The 18742-nt window shown below is 41.2% G+C and overlaps 1 protein-coding gene across 4 annotated transcripts in view; it reads left to right on the top strand.

The window, feature by feature from the left end:
* Positions 1 to 18742, top strand: part of GABRG2 (gamma-aminobutyric acid type A receptor subunit gamma2) — a 297737-nt gene that overhangs the window by 243854 nt on the left and 35141 nt on the right. For 2 of the 4 annotated variants that reach the window (XM_075601920.1, XM_075601922.1), the window contains one exon: positions 10626 to 10649. The exons of the other annotated variants lie outside the window; for them this stretch is intronic. In XM_075601920.1, coding sequence (XP_075458035.1) covers positions 10626 to 10649 — 24 coding nt within the window. The remainder of the gene's footprint in view (positions 1 to 10625; positions 10650 to 18742) is intronic. 4 annotated transcript variants of the gene reach the window in all.

Here is an 18742-nt window from a genome sequence, read left to right as displayed (position 1 = left end):
TCAGGTCTTCTTTGTAAATTGATACATGCACAAAAATGAAATAAAGAGTGCTAAATGTCTATGGAGGTCATGCAGTAAGCGGCGCAAAGTCACTTTTCGGCTGTTTTCGCCAAAAATGCATACCATGATTCAGTAAGCCCCGAAAACTTGACGAAAAGCAAAAAAAACACCGTTTGTTGACAGGTTTTTTTTTCCGCCATCGGCGTGGCGAAAAGGCACTTTGCGCCACAACTAGCCATGTTTTGAAACCCGCTAGTAGTGGCGAGTAGCTTTATGCCGCTACTCACCACTCTAGAATTGAGATTTTTCACGGCAATCCGTCTCGCCCCAAAAAGATGGCAAGTTGCTGGGGAGAAGCTGCGGATGAGCGGCGGAACAGCACTTAGAAAAATTCAGGCCTTTTTCCTGCCTGGGATTGATGCCGGGGGTCTTCGGAGATGATATCCATTAATACCAGCACCGGAGCCCCCGGCATGCATCCGAGGCAAGAAAAATACATTTACAGCCCACTTCATTACCTTAGCGGCTAACCGCTAAGGCAATGAAGGGGTTAACCAGCCGTGCCAAGTTTATTGTGGGTAGTGGGGGTGGGTGAAGGGGGTATTTGGCCCTTCGTGGTTGTTTAGGGCTTGCGGGGGGGTTGCGGGTGGACTTAACCCCTTCATTACCTTAGCAGTTAATACCGCTACAGTCATGAAGGGGTTAAACCCTCCTGCTACCCACCCGCAAGCCCTAAACAACCACCGTTGGGGCTAATACCCACTTCGGCCACCCCCGCTACCCACAATAAAAAATACACACACAACAGCCCCATAATAAATATATATATATGTTTACAGTGTGCCAACTGAATGTGATTTTTTCATATATATATATATATTACATCAACAACCCCTATACCCCCCTAACATACAGTACATATATGCACGGCAATGATACTACAGGCCGGCGGGGGCCCTCGGGTGTTACCTGCGGGTCTGCAGTACCAATTCTGTGCCACCCCAAATTAATTTAAAAAACACATACATACTTATAAAGAAATAAATCCCCCCTCCCCCTAACACATACAGTATAGTAATGGGCACAATTACTATTATCCACAAATGGATAATAGTGCATTTGCCCATTTAAAATACATAAAGAACAATAAATACATAAATACATATTGCACTCACCCATGTCCGGCTGGCACGATGAAGGCCATCCTCATCTTCATCACCGTCCATGCCCCCTCTGATGCTGCAAAACATAAACAAGAATAAAAACAGCCAATGTAATGTCCCCTAACCCCTTAATCACCATAGCGATTATTAACCGCTATAGTCATTAAGGGGTTAACCCACTCTCACCCACCACTCGGGAGGCCTAAATACCCTCCCCCACTACCCCCCCCACACCGTGAGGCCTAACCACCCTCACTCACGCAATACCCAGCCGGGAGGCCTACCCACATACCCTTGGGGCCAATACCCCCTTACCCCACCCCCAGTACCCACAATAAAAACAATACATAGCCCTACAATAAACATCATTATATTTATAAAATACATAACCCACCCCCTTGTCCCCCCCATAAATACATGATTTATTTTTTTACATACAGGGTTAATACCCCAGACCCACGGGAGTCCCCGGTGGGCCCGTCGGGTCACCTCACAGACCTACAGTAGCCCAGCACCATGTTTCAAACAGGGTCTGGAGGCCTACGGGTGGTCCCCGCCAGGCGCCGTGGTCACCGTGGGCCACAATAGGGTCCCCATGGGTAGGCCCACGGCTGTCTGGGGGGCCCCGGGTCTGACCCACAGGTGTCTGAGGGGCCTCGGGTGGTTCCCACGGGGGTCTGGGGGCCCTCGGGTGGTCCCTATGTCCCAGATGTGGGGCCACCGTTTCTCCCCCGCAGGTGGACCCGGCACCCGTTTACCTGTGAGAAGCCCGAGGAGACCGCAGGTGGTCTCCATAGGTCCCCCGCAGACCTGAGGAAACAACCCTGTATGTAAAAAAAATAAACATGTCCTATACATTAAATACATCATTCCCCCTCCCCCCCCAACACATACACTACAATAATGTGCAAAATAACTATTATCCAGATAGGGATAATAGATTATTGACCCATTATTAAACACATTAACTTTAAATGTAAATGTATTTTGATATGCTGCTATTCTTAAATGTGTGTAATGTAATTATTAATTAGATAGATGTAATTTTTGGTGTTGTATGCTGTACTTTAAGTCAGGGTGAGTATTGCTTTTTTATAGTGTTTTTTTGTTGGTACTACTATTTTGTCAGATGTTAACTTTGTTGGATATGGGTTTGTTTAACGATTAAAAGAGTTAATTGTGTAATTGATTTGGATGGTATTTTAATTGTTTTGAGATTTGATAAATTAATGGTAATTTATTTTGGTTGCCTTGCTTGGTTTAAATAGTATACTTGTTTGGATTTCATTGTATTTTCTGTTGAATATTTTATTGTTAACATTGATTGGCAGAGTGTACATGGTGCACAGATTTTATGCATCATGTATACAATGTAAATTCAATGTTTTGATTGGCATTTGATGCTTTTGATTGGCAGATGATAATGATTTTATTAGGAAATAGGATTTTGTTTGACTGTGGCTGATATGGAGAAGTGGTATTTTTATTTGTGCATGTTTTTTGTTAACCCTTAAACAATTCTTTGTATATTGGTTCATTATGTGTATATATATATGTATATATATAATAAATATATCTATATCTATATCTATATCTATCTATATATATATATATATAGTTGCATGATGAAGCCACTGAACAAATGAATGGGTGAAGGGTGGGTATCGGGCCAGGGTGGCTTTACCCCTTATTTACCTTTGCGGTTATTATCCGATAAGGTGATTAAGGGGTTAATTGATATCAGAATGCAATTGCAATAAATTGGCTATGTCTTTTGTTGGCAACGGAGGACACAGATTTTGCTGGCGAGGGGGCTTCTTATTGATGAGGTCAGTAGAACTTTATTTATTTTATTATGCTAGTTAATGTGTGTATTTTTTTTACATACAGGGTTATTTCCTCAGGTCTGTGGGGGACCTATGGAGACCACCTGCAGTCTCCTCGGGCTTCTCACGGGTAAATGGCTGCCGGGTCCACAGGGGACACCTACGGGGAAGAACCGGTGGCCCCATATCTGTGGGGGCACCGCGGACCCGTAAGGACCACCCGAGAGCCCCCAGACCCCCATGGGAACCACCCGAGGCCCCTCAGACACCTGTGGGTATGACCCGGGGCCCCCCAGACAGCCGCGGGCCTACCCGTGGGGACCCCATTGTGTCCCACGGTGACCACCTGGTGGACCACGGTGCCTGGCAGGGACCACCTGTAGGCCTCCAGACCCTGTTTGAAACATGGTGCAGGGCTACTGTATGTCTGTGAAGTGACCCGTCAGGCCCACCAGTCAGGCCCACCAGGGACTCCTGTGGGCCTGGGGTATTCACCCTATATGTAAAATAATAAATCATGTATTTACCGGGGGGGGCACAGGGGGTGGGTTATATATTTAATAAATATAATGATGTTTATTGTGGGGCTGTGTATTGTTTTTATTGTGGGCACTGGGGGTGGGGTAAGGGGGTATTGGGCCCAAGGGTATGTGGGTAGGCCTCCCGGCTGGGTATTGTGCGAGTGAGGGTGGTTAGGCCAAACGGGGTGGGGGGTAGTGGGGGAGGGTATTTAGGCCTCCCGAGTGGTGGGTGAGGGTGGGTTAACCCCTTAATGACTGTAGCGGTTAATAACCGCTATGGTGATTAAGGGGTTAGGGGACATTACATTGGCTGTTTTTATTCTTGTTTATGTTTTGCAGCATCAGAGGGGGCATGGACGGTGATGAAGATGAGGATGGCCTTCATCGTGCCAGATGGACATGGGTGAGTGCAATATGTATTTATTGTATTTATTGTTCTTTATGTATTTTAAATGGGCAAATTCACTATTATCCATATGTGGATAATATTAATTTTGCACATTACTATACTGTATGTGTTAAGGGTGGTGTATTTATGTGTTGTAATTTTTTTTTGGGGTGCACTGAATTGGTACTGCAGGCCTGCGGGGAACACCCGAGGGCCACCTCCGGCCTATAGTATCATTGCTGTGCATCCCAAAAATGTTCTATATGTAATGGGGGTATAGGGGTTGTTGGGGGCACAGGGGGTGTATGTTTTTTATTGCAATGTTTATTGGGGGCAATTGTCCCCAATAAACATGCTAATATGCCTTAACCCCTTCATTGCCTTAGCGGCTCTCCACTATGGTAATGAAGCAGCATTTATGTATTTTCATAATATTGTGCAGGAGCAGGGGGTCCCCTGAGCTGAACCGCATTGATTTGTGGCTCAGGGAGCCCCTGCTTCCCGAGTTACAGGCCCCGGTTTGGGGCATCGGTGCCAGTGTCGCCGCCATCTTTATAGCGGGCACATCACGTATGGGACACTATAAAGATGGCGGCGACACTGGCACCCGATGACACATACCGGGGCCTGTAACTCAGGAAGCAGGGGGTCTCTGATCCACAAATCAATGCAGTTCAGCTCAGGGGACCCCCTGCTCACAATACACTGTTATTAAAAATACATTCATGCTGCTTTGTTACCATAGCAGATAGCCGCAAAGGTAAGGAATGATTGTTTATTGATATGTGTGTTTTATTCATAGTGTAGATGTGCAGAGGGTCTCCGGAGCTGAACCACTTTGGTTTTAGGTCTGGGGACCCCCTGCTTCCCGAGATACTGGCCCCTTTATGGGGCGCCGGTATCCCTCTGCTGTGTTTACATTCCGTGGTCACGTGATCGGGACATTAAATGCAGAGGGATACCGGCACCTCATAACGGGGCCTATATCTCGGGAAGCAGGGGTCCCTGGACCTGAAACCAATGCGATTCAGCTCCGGAGACCCCCTATACATGTACACTATGAATAAAATTGTATTTAAAAGATTTTTTAATGTGCCGATGTTTGCACAGAGAGAGCAGCAGATCTCTCTCTGCTGCAGACACATCTCGGCAGGGGACGGCTTCTCGGCAGCTTCTCGCCAGGCAGACTGTCTCGCCACCGGTTACTTGCCATGTTTGGTAATGTTGCTCTCGCTGTGATTCGCCAGGGATTCGGCCCTTCCTGCATACAGCGAGGGCAACACATCAAAAACATGGTGAATTCAAACCCCTGGCGAATGCAATTTTCCGCCGCTGACTGCATGACCCCCTATGTGTCATAGACTAGTTGTTTCTTTTGAAGTCCCGGTGAACACTAGCTACTTTTATATACTATCTGCAGAGGTGTGTGATCTCTATGGTATTCAACCCACACAATTGGTGGGGCTATCTGCCAAAAGGAGACTGGAGCTTAGTGTAGCAAAGGGTTCTTAGAAATCTCTTATCTGTGTGCCTAGGGTAATAGACATGGATACTGTCACGTTAGAAGTTCAGAGCACAAGTGCTTGTGTGCACAGGTGGTATAGTTGGACTCACTTGCGATCCTGATTGCAGTGTTGACACATATGTTTACTGCATACCCCATGCATGCTTGCTGTGGTGAATACACAGGATTAGAGGAAAAAATAAAGCTCTTCATTACTCTTTTATATCTGTGTTGCACCAACTAAGGGATTTCTTTCTTCTCTGCACTCCGGTGTACTTTTGTCTTTACTTCCTATAGTACACTCATTATTTCCAAGCTAACATTGGATCTTTTTTTAATCAAAACTAAACCAACATTTTCACAGCTTCTAAATATTAAGATAAAATCAATTCTTACTGCACTAAAGATAATTGCTATTTTGACTGAATTAGCCACTTTGACAGCATGATTCATCATTTTACTATTAAATACAAAAATCATGTCTCAAACTTTTCTCCACTCCTCATCAAAAGTTAACGCAAAGCTTTGTGAAGCTTGGCAAATCTTTGATAGTTCTTTGAGCGGCTCTGAAGTTAAATTACTGCATACAGTAATTAGTAACAAAAGATGGTGGAGAAACTGGTACTCAGATTATTAGAGAAAAGTATACTTACAAGTGCTGTACTGTATCTTCATCTTCCTTTGTTTATAGTGCAAACAGCAAGGCGCAGCAGTCGTCACAATATCCCAACATTGATTTAATAAATGTTAAAGAAAAAGGCAGCTCCAGTTCCATAATTTGTGTATGCACTTTTTAAACAAAAAGTCAGCATTTCTCAAGTAACCTTTTCAGCATTATTGTAAAGCACTGTCTGGCATCCCATAATCGACTCTCATTTTACAAGTTTGACAAAATTCTCCCCCAATCTTTTTAAGCATATATCCCTAAATGAGTATTCATTTTTACATAACATCACTCCAAATTTCTCTCTCTCTCTGTCTCTGGGAGTTTTCATTAAACTGCCATAGTGCCGTTTGGGACACTATTACATGGAAACTCACACTGTAGATTTATCATTATCTGTGTGTTACCCTACTTTTCACTACAATAAATAGTGAGGGCATTTTTACATTTTGAAAAGGGGACCTCACATGAGGGTTTCTGAGAATGTTTTCTGCTGAGAAAGTGTTCAAAATAAATACATAAATACTGTTAGCTAATAAAAGTACAGATGTACTAGCCAATAATATTAGTATTACACCTATTATCATGTGGTAAGGCACTACAGAGTGACCGAATAACGAGTTAAAACTTACAACACAGTGGCTCCCAGCACTCAAAAAATGGAATAAACAGAAAATCTGCTAATACAATTTTAATATGCAAAATAGATCTTAACAATAATTTGTACACAATGGTAGAAGTGATAAAAATGATAAAGTGAAGTTAAAACTAGCTGTAGGAGTATAAAGCAAACTAAGGGGGAAAGGTACATGGATGTAAAGGGATCAGGAAAAAAAGGGGAGGGAAAGCAAAAATTAAGGAGGAGGGGAAAAAAGGGGAAAATACAACGTAAAAAGTTAAGTAGAGAGGGGCAATGTTTCGGGGAGAACCCCTTCTTCTGGCCCGTTCCCTATGATCTACACGACCATACTGTAGGTACAGTACTTCCCTCTCCCTTACCCTAACCTCCAAACATACCAAAATAAACACTAAACACATGCACCAAACTGGCTACGTGACTAATCCCAAGCCTAAATATATGAGTTAATAAAAGCAGTCTGACTACCATAAAATGAATATAAATTCAAAGCAAGTTAGCAAAATCATCAGTAATAAACAATAGCTGCACACAGTAAGGTAATCTGCTCCCGCTTGTATGCAACAACGAGGGTGATGGCGTCAGCTGCGATGCGTTTGCTGAATGCTCACTTCCACCAGCTGGATTTTTAAATCAACTACCTGCTCCGTCTGTACGTCAAGGGGTGTGGCTAAATTCTGTCGAGTTCACTCCCAGTAGGCTAAACAAAGTGATTGGGAGGATCTCTATGGTGCAAGTAGCAGATGCACTGTGTCATGACATCATCAAATACCAGGATGAGTGCAACTAAAGTCCACTGTTCGTTCAGTGATGTCAAGGGGCTTGGCTTAATACTGTCATATTAGGCTGAACGAATTGGTCCAATGGGTAGCTAGACAAAGTATGTAATGACGCAGTGCTCCCTGGCGTGCAGACGCGGCAGGTAGTTGAGTTAAAAATCTAGCTGGTGGATGCATGTGTTTAGTTTTTATTTTAGTGTGTATGGAGGGTACGGGAGAGGGAAGTACCTACAGCATGGTCGTGCAGATCATAGGGAACGGGCCAGAAGAAGGGGTTCTCCCCGAAACGTTGCCCCCCTCTACTTAACTTTTTACGTTGTATTTTCCCCCTTTTTCCCTCCTACCTATTTTTTACTTTCCCTCCCCTTGTTTTCCCCATCCCTTTACCTCCATTTACCTTTCCCCCTTAGTTTGCTTTATACACCTGCAGCTAGTTTTAACTTCACTTTATCATTTTTATCACTTCTATCATTGTGTACAATTTATTGTTAGGATCTATTTTGCATATTAAAATTGTATTAGCAGATTTTCTGTTTATTCCATTTTTCGAGTGCTGGGAGCCACTGTGCTGTTAGTTATTTGGAACGGTTGAGGGCCCTCCTTGCTCTCAATGCACCACGTCCATTTATTTTTCTTGCATTTATAGTGTGCTTTCTACTCCTTATATCCTACGAGTTAAAACTTGCACCAGTATGACATGTTATCGTGCGGAAAGAGATGCAATAACGTTGACTACATCTGTATCATATACAGTAAACAGTTGTTGTTATTCCCCTTGGTTCCCCAATTAGAACACCTACTATATCGTTTTCATTGTTAGTGCGAACAGATCTGCATTTCAAAACTTTTTCCTAAGATTATACTGAGATCCATGAATCCATGACTTTATATAAAATTATAGATTTATGCCAACCGTTGAAATTTATTTATTTTCTTTAATGATACTAGACACTTTCTGTGTCCTTGTTGCAGATTTCTTTAATTTAGGGGAAATTCTGCATTACCTGATGGTAACAACATGTGGATTACATAACAATATTTGTATGTAACAAATGATGGCAGGTTTCTTATATTGATGCATTGTATAGTTACAAGGGTAGACTGTTAGATTGGCAAGCATGGGCGTCCGCAGGAGGGGGTAAGGGGGGGCGCTTGCCCCCCCCCCTGGATCCAGGGCTGCCAACAGGGGGGGCACAGGGGGGACAAAGGGTACTGCTTCCCGGGCCCCGTGGGTCAGGCCGGGCCCCCTGCGCGGCCGAGCACCAGTTAATTAAATAAATTTAAAAAAAAAAGTTTAAAAAAATGGTGCCGATTCCCCGCGGTCCCGGCGCGCATGCGCAGGGGAAGCAAGGCCCGCTTCCCACCGCTCCCAAAGTGGGATGGAGGGGGAAGTACAAGCCAAGCTCCTCTGAGGCCCGCTCTCCCTCCCGCTCCCAACGTGGGACGGAGGGGGAAGTACCAGCTCCTCCTGCGGCCCGCTTCCCCCCCTTGGCCAGCTTCCCACACACCCACCTCCCACGTGCCCCCCGGCCCACCTCCCGTGGCCTTGCCACCCCCCCCCCCCGAGCCCACCTCCCATGCCCCCCCCCCCGAGCCCTCCTCCCGCGCCCCATCCCCAAGCCCACCTCCCGTCCCTGGCAGCTGCCGCTGGCATATCGGGGGCAGAAGGGGATATCGGGGGCAGGAGGGGGAAGCGTCCAGCAACAAGCTGCACCCACCCGGTCAAGGTAAGTCACCCCACGCAGTCACTGTCACCCACTGTCACCGTCACCCACTGTCACCATTACCCACTGTCAACGTCAACCACTGTCACTGTCACCCACCCAGTCACTGACTGTCACTCACCAAGTCACTGTCACCCACCCAGTCACTGCAAGTCACTGTGCCACCCAGTCACTGTCACTCACTCAGTCACCCAGTCACTGTCTCCCACCCACCCACTGTCTCCCACCCACCCAGTCACTGTCTCCCACCCAGTCACTGTCACCCAGTCACTCTCTCCCACCGTCATTCACCCACCCACATTCAACATTCACCCACCCACGGTCATTCACCTATCCACCCACTCACTCACTGTCATTCACCCACCCACCATCATTCATCCACCCACCTACCGTCATTATCCCACCCACCCACCGTCATTCAACCATCATTCACCCACCCACCGTCATTCACCCACCCACTCACTGTCATTCACCCACCCACCCACTGTCATTCACCCACCCACCCACTGTCATTCACCCACCGACCCACCGTCATTCACCCACCCACTGTCACTCACCCACTCACCCACTGTCATTCTACTGTCATTCACCCACTCACCCACCCAGGCAGGCAGACACATGTCTTTTGTTGAAAATATAAAAATAAACAGGTTGCATTGTAATGTTTTATTCTGTATCACAATAAGAAAACAGTTAAGTAAAAGTTGCGCTCTAAAATATATTTTTTCTTGGTAGGTGCGCTATGGGTTCGGGGGGGGGCGCTATGGGTTCGGTGGGGGGCTGCATCTTTCATTTGTCCTGGGCCCCATGATTTCTGTTGGCGGCTTTGCCTGGATCACATGCAGTACTGGGCTGTTTTTGGCATTTATGGCGCCGTACAGTACGTTAACGGCGCTATAAACGCCAAAAACAGACTCTGGGTGGACCGGGACGGAGGTGGGTGGACCGGGACGGAGGTGGGTGCCCCTGGCGCCGTGGCAGGCAGCTAGTGGTAGGCTAGCCTATGCTGCTACGCAGGAGGAAGCGCAGCGCACTGTCATTGGTAGCACTCGGGAGTGATGCGGCTCTCGTTGGTAACACTACCTACCAATGAAAGCCGTCTCACTCCCAAGTCAGGACCAATCTGTGCCGCAGCCGGGACCGCCATTGCGCTGCGGTTATAAATGATGCCCCCCCCTGAAAAAATTTATGCGGACGCCCATGTTGGCAAGTATTCTCTAATTCTAGGTACTAGACTTCATTATATGTATTGTATTTAGCTAGTTATATTAAAACAACCCTCATATTTGATTTGTGCTTTTCTTTATTTCCCATATATTGTAAAATGCAGCATTTTTAATTTGTTTCTTTTTTTCCTTATTTTTTTATCTTTATTTTCGAAAAAAATCTGATTTTCTTTTCTTATCTATACAACAAAAGCTTCTCTGGATGTTTTCCTTCAAGGTATATTATTTTTGAATGGAAATTCACTGCATGTGTCTGCTGATTTGAACTACTGTATAGTGTCAATGCTTAAATGCTATTCCTATGATTGTCTGTTTCAAGCTGTTTACTTAAAAAAACACAATGCACAGGAGAACAAATTTGTTAAACAAAATGTTAAAGTTGATTCAGCAGCCTTTGCACATCACTATTTAAAAATGTATATTTAAGGTGTTCATTATATAGTTTTACCTAGATAACATAAGAAAAGAACAAATGAATGTATGAAGTCATCCCATTTCCCATTGCACCACGCAATTGTGCTTTTAAATAATTATATACAGTTATGTATCTATCATATGCAATATAGTGCCAAAAGTCAACTGTCAATTTCTGACCAATTTCTGAGGTTGAAATTTTTTTAAATTGAGTTCAACCTATGTTAAATTTAGAAAGCATCTTTGTATTTACAGTATATTGATCCAGATGAAGGCAAAAATAAAACTCCAGTGTAACATTATGTAAACCTGCATCATAGAGGGGAAACTATTCCTTCTTGACTCCAGTAGTGGCAATCAGATTACTCCCTGGATCAACATCTTTCCAGTGTTTACTTTTTTGGTCTATCCCTGTATACCTTTCCTTTCTAACAAGAGGTCCAACTTTTTTTGTTTGTTTTTTAAGATATCTACTTATACCATGACAATCTCCATGGGTAATGAATTCCACATTTTAACAACTCTTACTATAAAGAACCCTTTGTTTTGTTGTTGGTGAAATTTTCTCTCCTTCAATTTTAAGGGATGACCCTGTATCGTTTGTACTGTCCTTTGGGATGAATCATATTTTGACATTTCTTTGTATTGACATTGGCATGCTTGCAGATGACGGCTGCTTATCACTGTACTGTAACAGCAAAACATCCTTTACATTATTTCCATTGTCTCACATGCCACTATAATCTGGATGGGTGAAATTTTTTAAATCCAAGAAATTGGGGTATTCTCTTGCCAATGGGTAATCTGGAAATGAACTCTAATGTATTTTACATCAAGTAAAAATGTTGGCAAATCGTTCTAAAAAAAAACAAAACACTGGGGTTTAACTAATCTGTGACATCCGGTCATCCTATACGATGTGCTATGATGTCAGTTACCATAATATTGATCTGTAAATCTGAATTTAGGAATATACTTGTGCATGTCTGGCAAAAAATAAATTTTCAGATCAACAGAATAATTTCTAAAATGTGTGCATTCGCCCATCCTTACCCGATATCATCACCTAACAAGAAACTGCTTTGGAACTCACGCCTATTCCATTCATTTGGGCAATAAAACTGTCTAAAATGTGATGATTAATTTAAAAATACAAGCACCTTAACATACATAGGATAGAGTTTAGAATGGGTTTAGAATGCCAAAATAGCTGTGGATTGTTATTGAATACACAATAACAATATCTGTACAACACACTTTAATGGACTTTCTCATTCCTATAAATGTCTTACAATTCTTTAAAATGAAGGCGAACATTGAAATATATATACTGTGTATATATATATATATATGTATGTATATATATATATATATATATATATATATATATATATAAATATATATATATATATATATATTGGTAGACCTGAAGAAGAGAGGAGAACTTTTGAAAGCTTGTCCTATGACACAAATTGTTAGTCCAATAAAAAAGGTATCTGTACAACACACTTTAATGGACTTTCTCATTCCTATAAATGTCTTACAATTCTTTAAAATGAAGGCGAACATTGAAATATATATACTGTGTATATATATATATATATATATATATATATATATATATATATATATATATATACATATATATTGGTAGATCTGAAGAAGAGAGGAGAGCTCTTGAAAGCTTGTCCTATGACACAAATTGTTAGTCCAATAAAAAAGGTATCACCTAATACTGAAGAACTATATATATATATATATATATATATATATATATATATATATATATATATATATATATATATACATATACATATACATATACATATACATATACATATACATATATATATATATATATATATATATATATATATATATATATATACAAGACACACAGATGAAAAGAACAAAGACAATCCCCTTAGTAGCACTCTAAATTACACCTAAACTAATCTATAAGATAAAGATGGTTAAAAAGAAACAGATGCTCCGCCAATTCAGAAAAAATGAACAAGATTTTATTGATTAAACAACAAGACACACTAACTTAAAAACATAAAAATACTAAAGACAGCCTATGAAAATATATATGTATCAAAAATATAAAGAGAGGACTACTAATCAAACACTATCAGTATTACAAAAAGAAAGAAAAAAAACTAAAATGTGTCTAAATAAAGTTTAAATAATGACAACAAAGTAGTTTAGTCTAACATAATAGGCAATACAAAATATATTCCCACTGACATATGCATGAAAGAATAATAAATCATTGCGTTGGAAAAAGTATATAGTCAATGACCCAGTATATAGCCAGGAAAAATTAGTATGTATACCAAAAACAGAGGGGGAAAAAAGAGATAAAGCAACCAGGGAAAAATAATATAACAATAATAATAGTTATACCCTGAACAGCATTTCCCCAAAATGAAATCAATGAGAACTGATGCAGCAAATAAAGAAAAATATGACTAATAAAGACATATTAGCAAACAGAGTCATACATATTGAAAACACCACAAAGCGCAGCACTGCAAGGACAGGTAATGCCCAAACAGTAAGGAGGGTAATACTCAGCTGCAGCTAGATTGTGTAGAGTTTGTGTCCATATTGATTGTACAGGATGTGTTTCCAAAGTCTGCTTATAACAGGAACAAAAAATAAAGTCCAAAATTCTTCCTGGAGTGAAGCCCACTGACGGGTGAAACATGTTGAGTGTTTACTTTACTACAGCCTTTATGTAATCTTCTATTCTGAGGGACTTATGATGGATCTGATGCAGCATTTTGGACTTTATTTTTTGTTCCTGTTATAAGCAGACTTTGGAAACACATCCTGTACAATCAATATGGACACAAACTCTACACAATCTAGCTGCAGCTGAGTATTACCCTCCTTACTGTTTGGGCATTACCTGTCCTTGCAGTGCTGCGCTTTGTGGTGTTTTCAATACTGTATGTATGACTCTGTTTGCTAATATGTCTTTATTAGTCATATTTTTCTTTATTTGTTGCATCAGTTCTCATTGATTTCATTTTGGGGAAATGCTGTTCAGGGTATAACTATTATTATTGTTATATTATTTTTCCCTGGTTGCTTTATCTCTTTTTTTCCCCTCTGTTTTTGGTATACATACTAATTTTTCCTGGCTATATACTGGGTCATTGACTATATACTTTTTCCAAACGCAATGATTTATTATTCTTTCATGCATATGTCAGTGGGAATATATTTTGTATTGCCTATTATGTTAGACTAAACTACTTTGTTGTCATTATTTAAACTTTATTTAGACACATTTTAGTTTTTTTTCTTTCTTTTTGTAATACTGATAGTGTTTGATTAGTAGTCCTCTCTTTATATTTTTGATACATATATATTTTCATAGGCTGTCTTTAGTATTTTTATGTTTATAAGTTAGTGTGTCTTGTTGTTTAATCAATAAAATCTTGTTCATTTTTTCTGAATTGGCGAAGCATCTGTTTCTTTTTAACCATCTTTATCTTATAGTTTAGTTTAGGTGTAATTTAGAGTGCTACTAAGGGGATTGTCTTTGTTCTTTTCATCTGTGTGTCTTAAATAGTTTTCACTATCCCCTAGCACCATCAGGTCCTATTTAATTTATATACTGACTTTAATTGGGGTATATATTTTACTTTACCCTTATAGTTAGTTTTATTAAAGGGCTTGAGTTAACCTTATATATTATGTGTTGAGCAACTTCTCCTTTTGTGTGTTCTATATATATATACATACATATATATACATACATATATATATATATATATATATATATATATATATATATAATATACAGTGTTCGATAAACCTATACATTTGCTCGCCCCGGGCGAGTGGATTTAACCCCCGGACGAGTAAATATTGGCCCAAGCAGCACACGTTTGGTACTAGGTGGCGAGTAGATTTTTTGTGTGGCGAGTAGATTTTTTGGTGATTTATCAACCACTCTGTGTATATATATATATAATATATATATATATATATATATATATATATATATATATATATACACACACATATATATATATACACACACACACACACACACACACACACACACACACACACACACACACACACACACACATACACACACACACACACACACACACACACACACACACACACACACACACACACACACACACACACACACACACATACTAATCTGTAAAAAAAATAATGTCTGTGCTTGGGTGAGCAAGTTCAGTGAAGTCCCTAATTTGTATGCACAATACTGTTCTCAAGTTGAAAATAAGATGGCATATATTGCAATCCATCGATGTACAAGGTGTATATCTACATTGCATGTAAGCTACTGTAGTAATTTTATAGCTGGATGGATATGATAGTATAAGGAGATACATAATGATAACATTTAGAGTGGCATAAGGATTAGAAAATGGTACTGTATATTAAGAATTGCACATGGTGAAAACATTGAGGCTTGTAGGTAAAAAACCATACTAGTTAAAGTATAAACAGTAGTCTCAATGTGGAAGTTATGTTTGACAATGAAAAATGAAAGCAATGAACAGCAATATACTGTAAGTAAGACACACCAGGAAAACAATGCCACACTGAAAATAACAGGGATATTGCTTACACTCAAGAACAATAACAAAGAAGGATTCTTTACTAAACCAAAACACCTCTGAAGTTTTGTTTACAGTAAATAAAAACACCACTTGTGGTGCATTTGCATGTCCCAGATAGGTCTCAAATCCTGTCCTTCCCCATTATCACTTAGCATAAAATGCTTCCACATGCAGCCAGGGAGTCTGGGTAATGACATGCAAATGAGCACTCACAGTGAGCCCCTATTTACTTCTTATCCATTTTAACATTGACCCCATATAAGCACATATAAGCGTATGCCTGCCGTATTACACAGCTTTTCAGCAGAGCTTGAGTTAAAGAAGTGCAAAGCAAGTAAACTTACTCACCGACATCTGTTTAAAAGTGGAATTTATCCATTTAAAGCCATATTTGTCTCAGATATTTTTACCTTACTTACATCTTTTTGTTTTCTGTGTTACAATTGCATGCACCCGTCTAAAGTACTGTTAGATCTTAATGATGGAGTCCTTCATAGAAACAAAGTAATGACAGTGGCATGTTTAATCCTTTGAGTGCCCTCATGGTGTAGCCACTATGGTGTTTTGCACTGCAGGTGCCCAATGACGTGGCCACTACATCATGGACTTTTTTTAAGCTCGTTTTCTAGGGGAATTGAGGTTCAACACTCAGCTAAGACTTCTTCCATAGCCATAATCAGTGAAGTAGCGAAAATGTGATTGCTTTGAGGCATCGTCACGTGGTTGCAATGTGCCGAAGAGGCAGTGGCACGCTGGTGACGCAACCCTTCCAACACTCAAGGGGTTAATTACTTACAACTATATGAATAGAACCTTCAGGAAATAAAGTAAAATTTGTTTAAATTTAAGGGGCCAATTCTAAGAGCTCCGAAGTTAGACAAGCAAGCTTCTAACAAGTGTTAGACTGGATGACGTCATACTATTCCTTTATCTTCAGTGGAGATATTTTTGCTTTTCCTAATAATTTAACTATAGGGATTGATTTCGTTGATTGTCTCACTCAATACTCTTACTCTTATGGTTGTGCACTAATTTTTTAGTTTATATTTAGGGTGTATAGACACATACAGTACCTAATGAGAGTGCAGGTTAATTGCAGTATGTCATAAAATATCAGATCTCGGTTCAAACCATTATTTTTGGAATCCCAAATGTGTATGAATTTTAGGTCCCAAAGTTTTCTTTCTAGTGTGTTAATGAATTATCCTTTCAAGATCAGTACAGAAAGGTCAGAGACGCAGTGACCTGAATGTGAAAAATGTTCTATTGGTTTGTCTTGCAATTTGTGTTTGGTGAATCTGTGTGTATTCATTCCCTTGTGCAATGTTTGTTTATTTTCATCCACATTTCCTGCATTGGGACAGCATTGAATATTGTATACTACATTGGCAGACTCTCACGTGTACTGTAGGTCCTTGGTTTTTGAACTTGTTGTTTTGTGGGGTGCAGATAGTGTCCACTGTGGAAATATTCTTATATGTTTTGCATTGTGGACTGTTGCAAGGATATGTACCTCGTGTTTTTTTGTCTTTATCTCCAGGGGGGGGGGGGGATATTGTTTCTGGTTATTATACTGGATAGGTTTGGGGGGCTGTTTATAATAATGGAGAGGTGTTGTAGACAGTCTGATGTATTCCCCATTTTACTCTTGTGTCTCCTGATTGTCTAGGTCCCTACTACATTACAATATCCTAGTGTAGCCTTTCATGCCTTATTTGTTAATTTTCACACTAGCCTGCCAGCATCCTTCTAATCACCTTACTTCCTCCCTGCATCCATTGTAACCAGATATATCTGTACAATACTGTATATGATATCCTCTCTCTATATTTCTGCCATAACTGATGAAGAACTCTGAGAGGTTAGAAAGCTTGTAACATATCACCCATTTGTTGGTTCAATACTGTAACAGTTATTGCACTACCTGCTCCCTCCTTTGTTATTTTGCCATATGGAAAAAAGGACCAACACAGTTACCCACCCTTCTTTGGCCAACCCTGTGTACAGATAAGCCTGGATATATGTAGCGAACATTATTACTTTGCCTGTCCATTGCAGCAGGACCTATACAATGCACCAGCAGAAGAAGTGTCTGTCACGTCAGAGGGGTGCCTCACTACCAGAGGCCCCCAATCTGTCCCCAGAGCATTGTGTATCTGCTGCCACCAGAGCTCTTGAGGGTAGGCTCAACCCTATACTAGCCCCAAGACTTCCTGAGACACAAGTCACACTTGCCAGACTCAGAGTATAATAATCTTTTAGTTTTATATCTGGACACAACAACAGGATTTCCAACAACCAGGATACTGTAGATATAAAGGAAAAGGGGAATGAGCAAATCCTCAAGAAAATAGTTTGATCACTAGCCTCCAGGATGCTGCCTAAGCTGCGTAACCCTGGGCTCCTCAGTCCAAGTATAGTAAGTGGCACACATTAAGCCTAAACAGTCCACACAAACCATCCCCAGTCCTTTGGGCAACTTCGCAGCAGTTCTGGGACAAAGTCAGGGAAAAGTACTGGTAGCCTCCAGGCTACATAGTCCATGATGGATGGAAGCCTCCTCGCTACTTGGTTGGTGAGGTGGGGACCACTATTCACTGACTGTGGATGACCCCCCAAAAAGATAGTAATTTTCAGGATCTATAAGGGAAACATAGCTTGTAACTTCTTGGCTACTCGGCTCAAGGTAGTTGGTAACCACCTGGCTACTTGCCTGGTATGCTGAGGATTGCTATTCATGGACTGTGGATACCCCAACATTTCCTGGATCTCTTCCAGCAACCCAACAAGAGAAGTGGCTAGTAAAATCCTGGCTAATTAGCTTGTGTGGTGGGGATGTCACCTGCAACAGATGGATGCCCCAAACTTGCCTCTGGGCCCATCTTGGTTCCACAGGCAGTGCTCCTCTGGGTAAAGGGTTATTGTTCTCCTCTGCAATGGTGCTAGGATTATTCCCTATGGGTTTCTCTGTTGAGGCTCAACCCACTATTCAAAACCCAAACAGGCTTCTGTCAACACTGTTCACCGAGCCTACAGTGTCCACAACCAGAAGATCCTTCTCAAAGAGCTCTCTGCTACTCTCAGCCTCTGTAGCTAAAAACAAGTCACAGAGACTCACACTCAAATCTATGGAACTCCCGGTCAGCTTGCCTGAAGTAATTTCAATAGTATGGAGGTATAACGATTCTCGTCTCCAATAGGAAGCGGACCCACAGGGCTGAGGTAGGAGTATAAGATCACTGACCAGAGCCACAGGACAGAGTCCAATAGTCAT

This window comes from Ascaphus truei, chromosome 5 (assembly GCF_040206685.1).
Source record: "Ascaphus truei isolate aAscTru1 chromosome 5, aAscTru1.hap1, whole genome shotgun sequence".
NCBI classification, from domain to species: domain Eukaryota; kingdom Metazoa; phylum Chordata; class Amphibia; order Anura; family Ascaphidae; genus Ascaphus; species Ascaphus truei.
The sequence above is the reverse complement of the archived record's forward strand: the minus strand, read 5'-3'. Positions and strand labels throughout refer to the sequence as shown.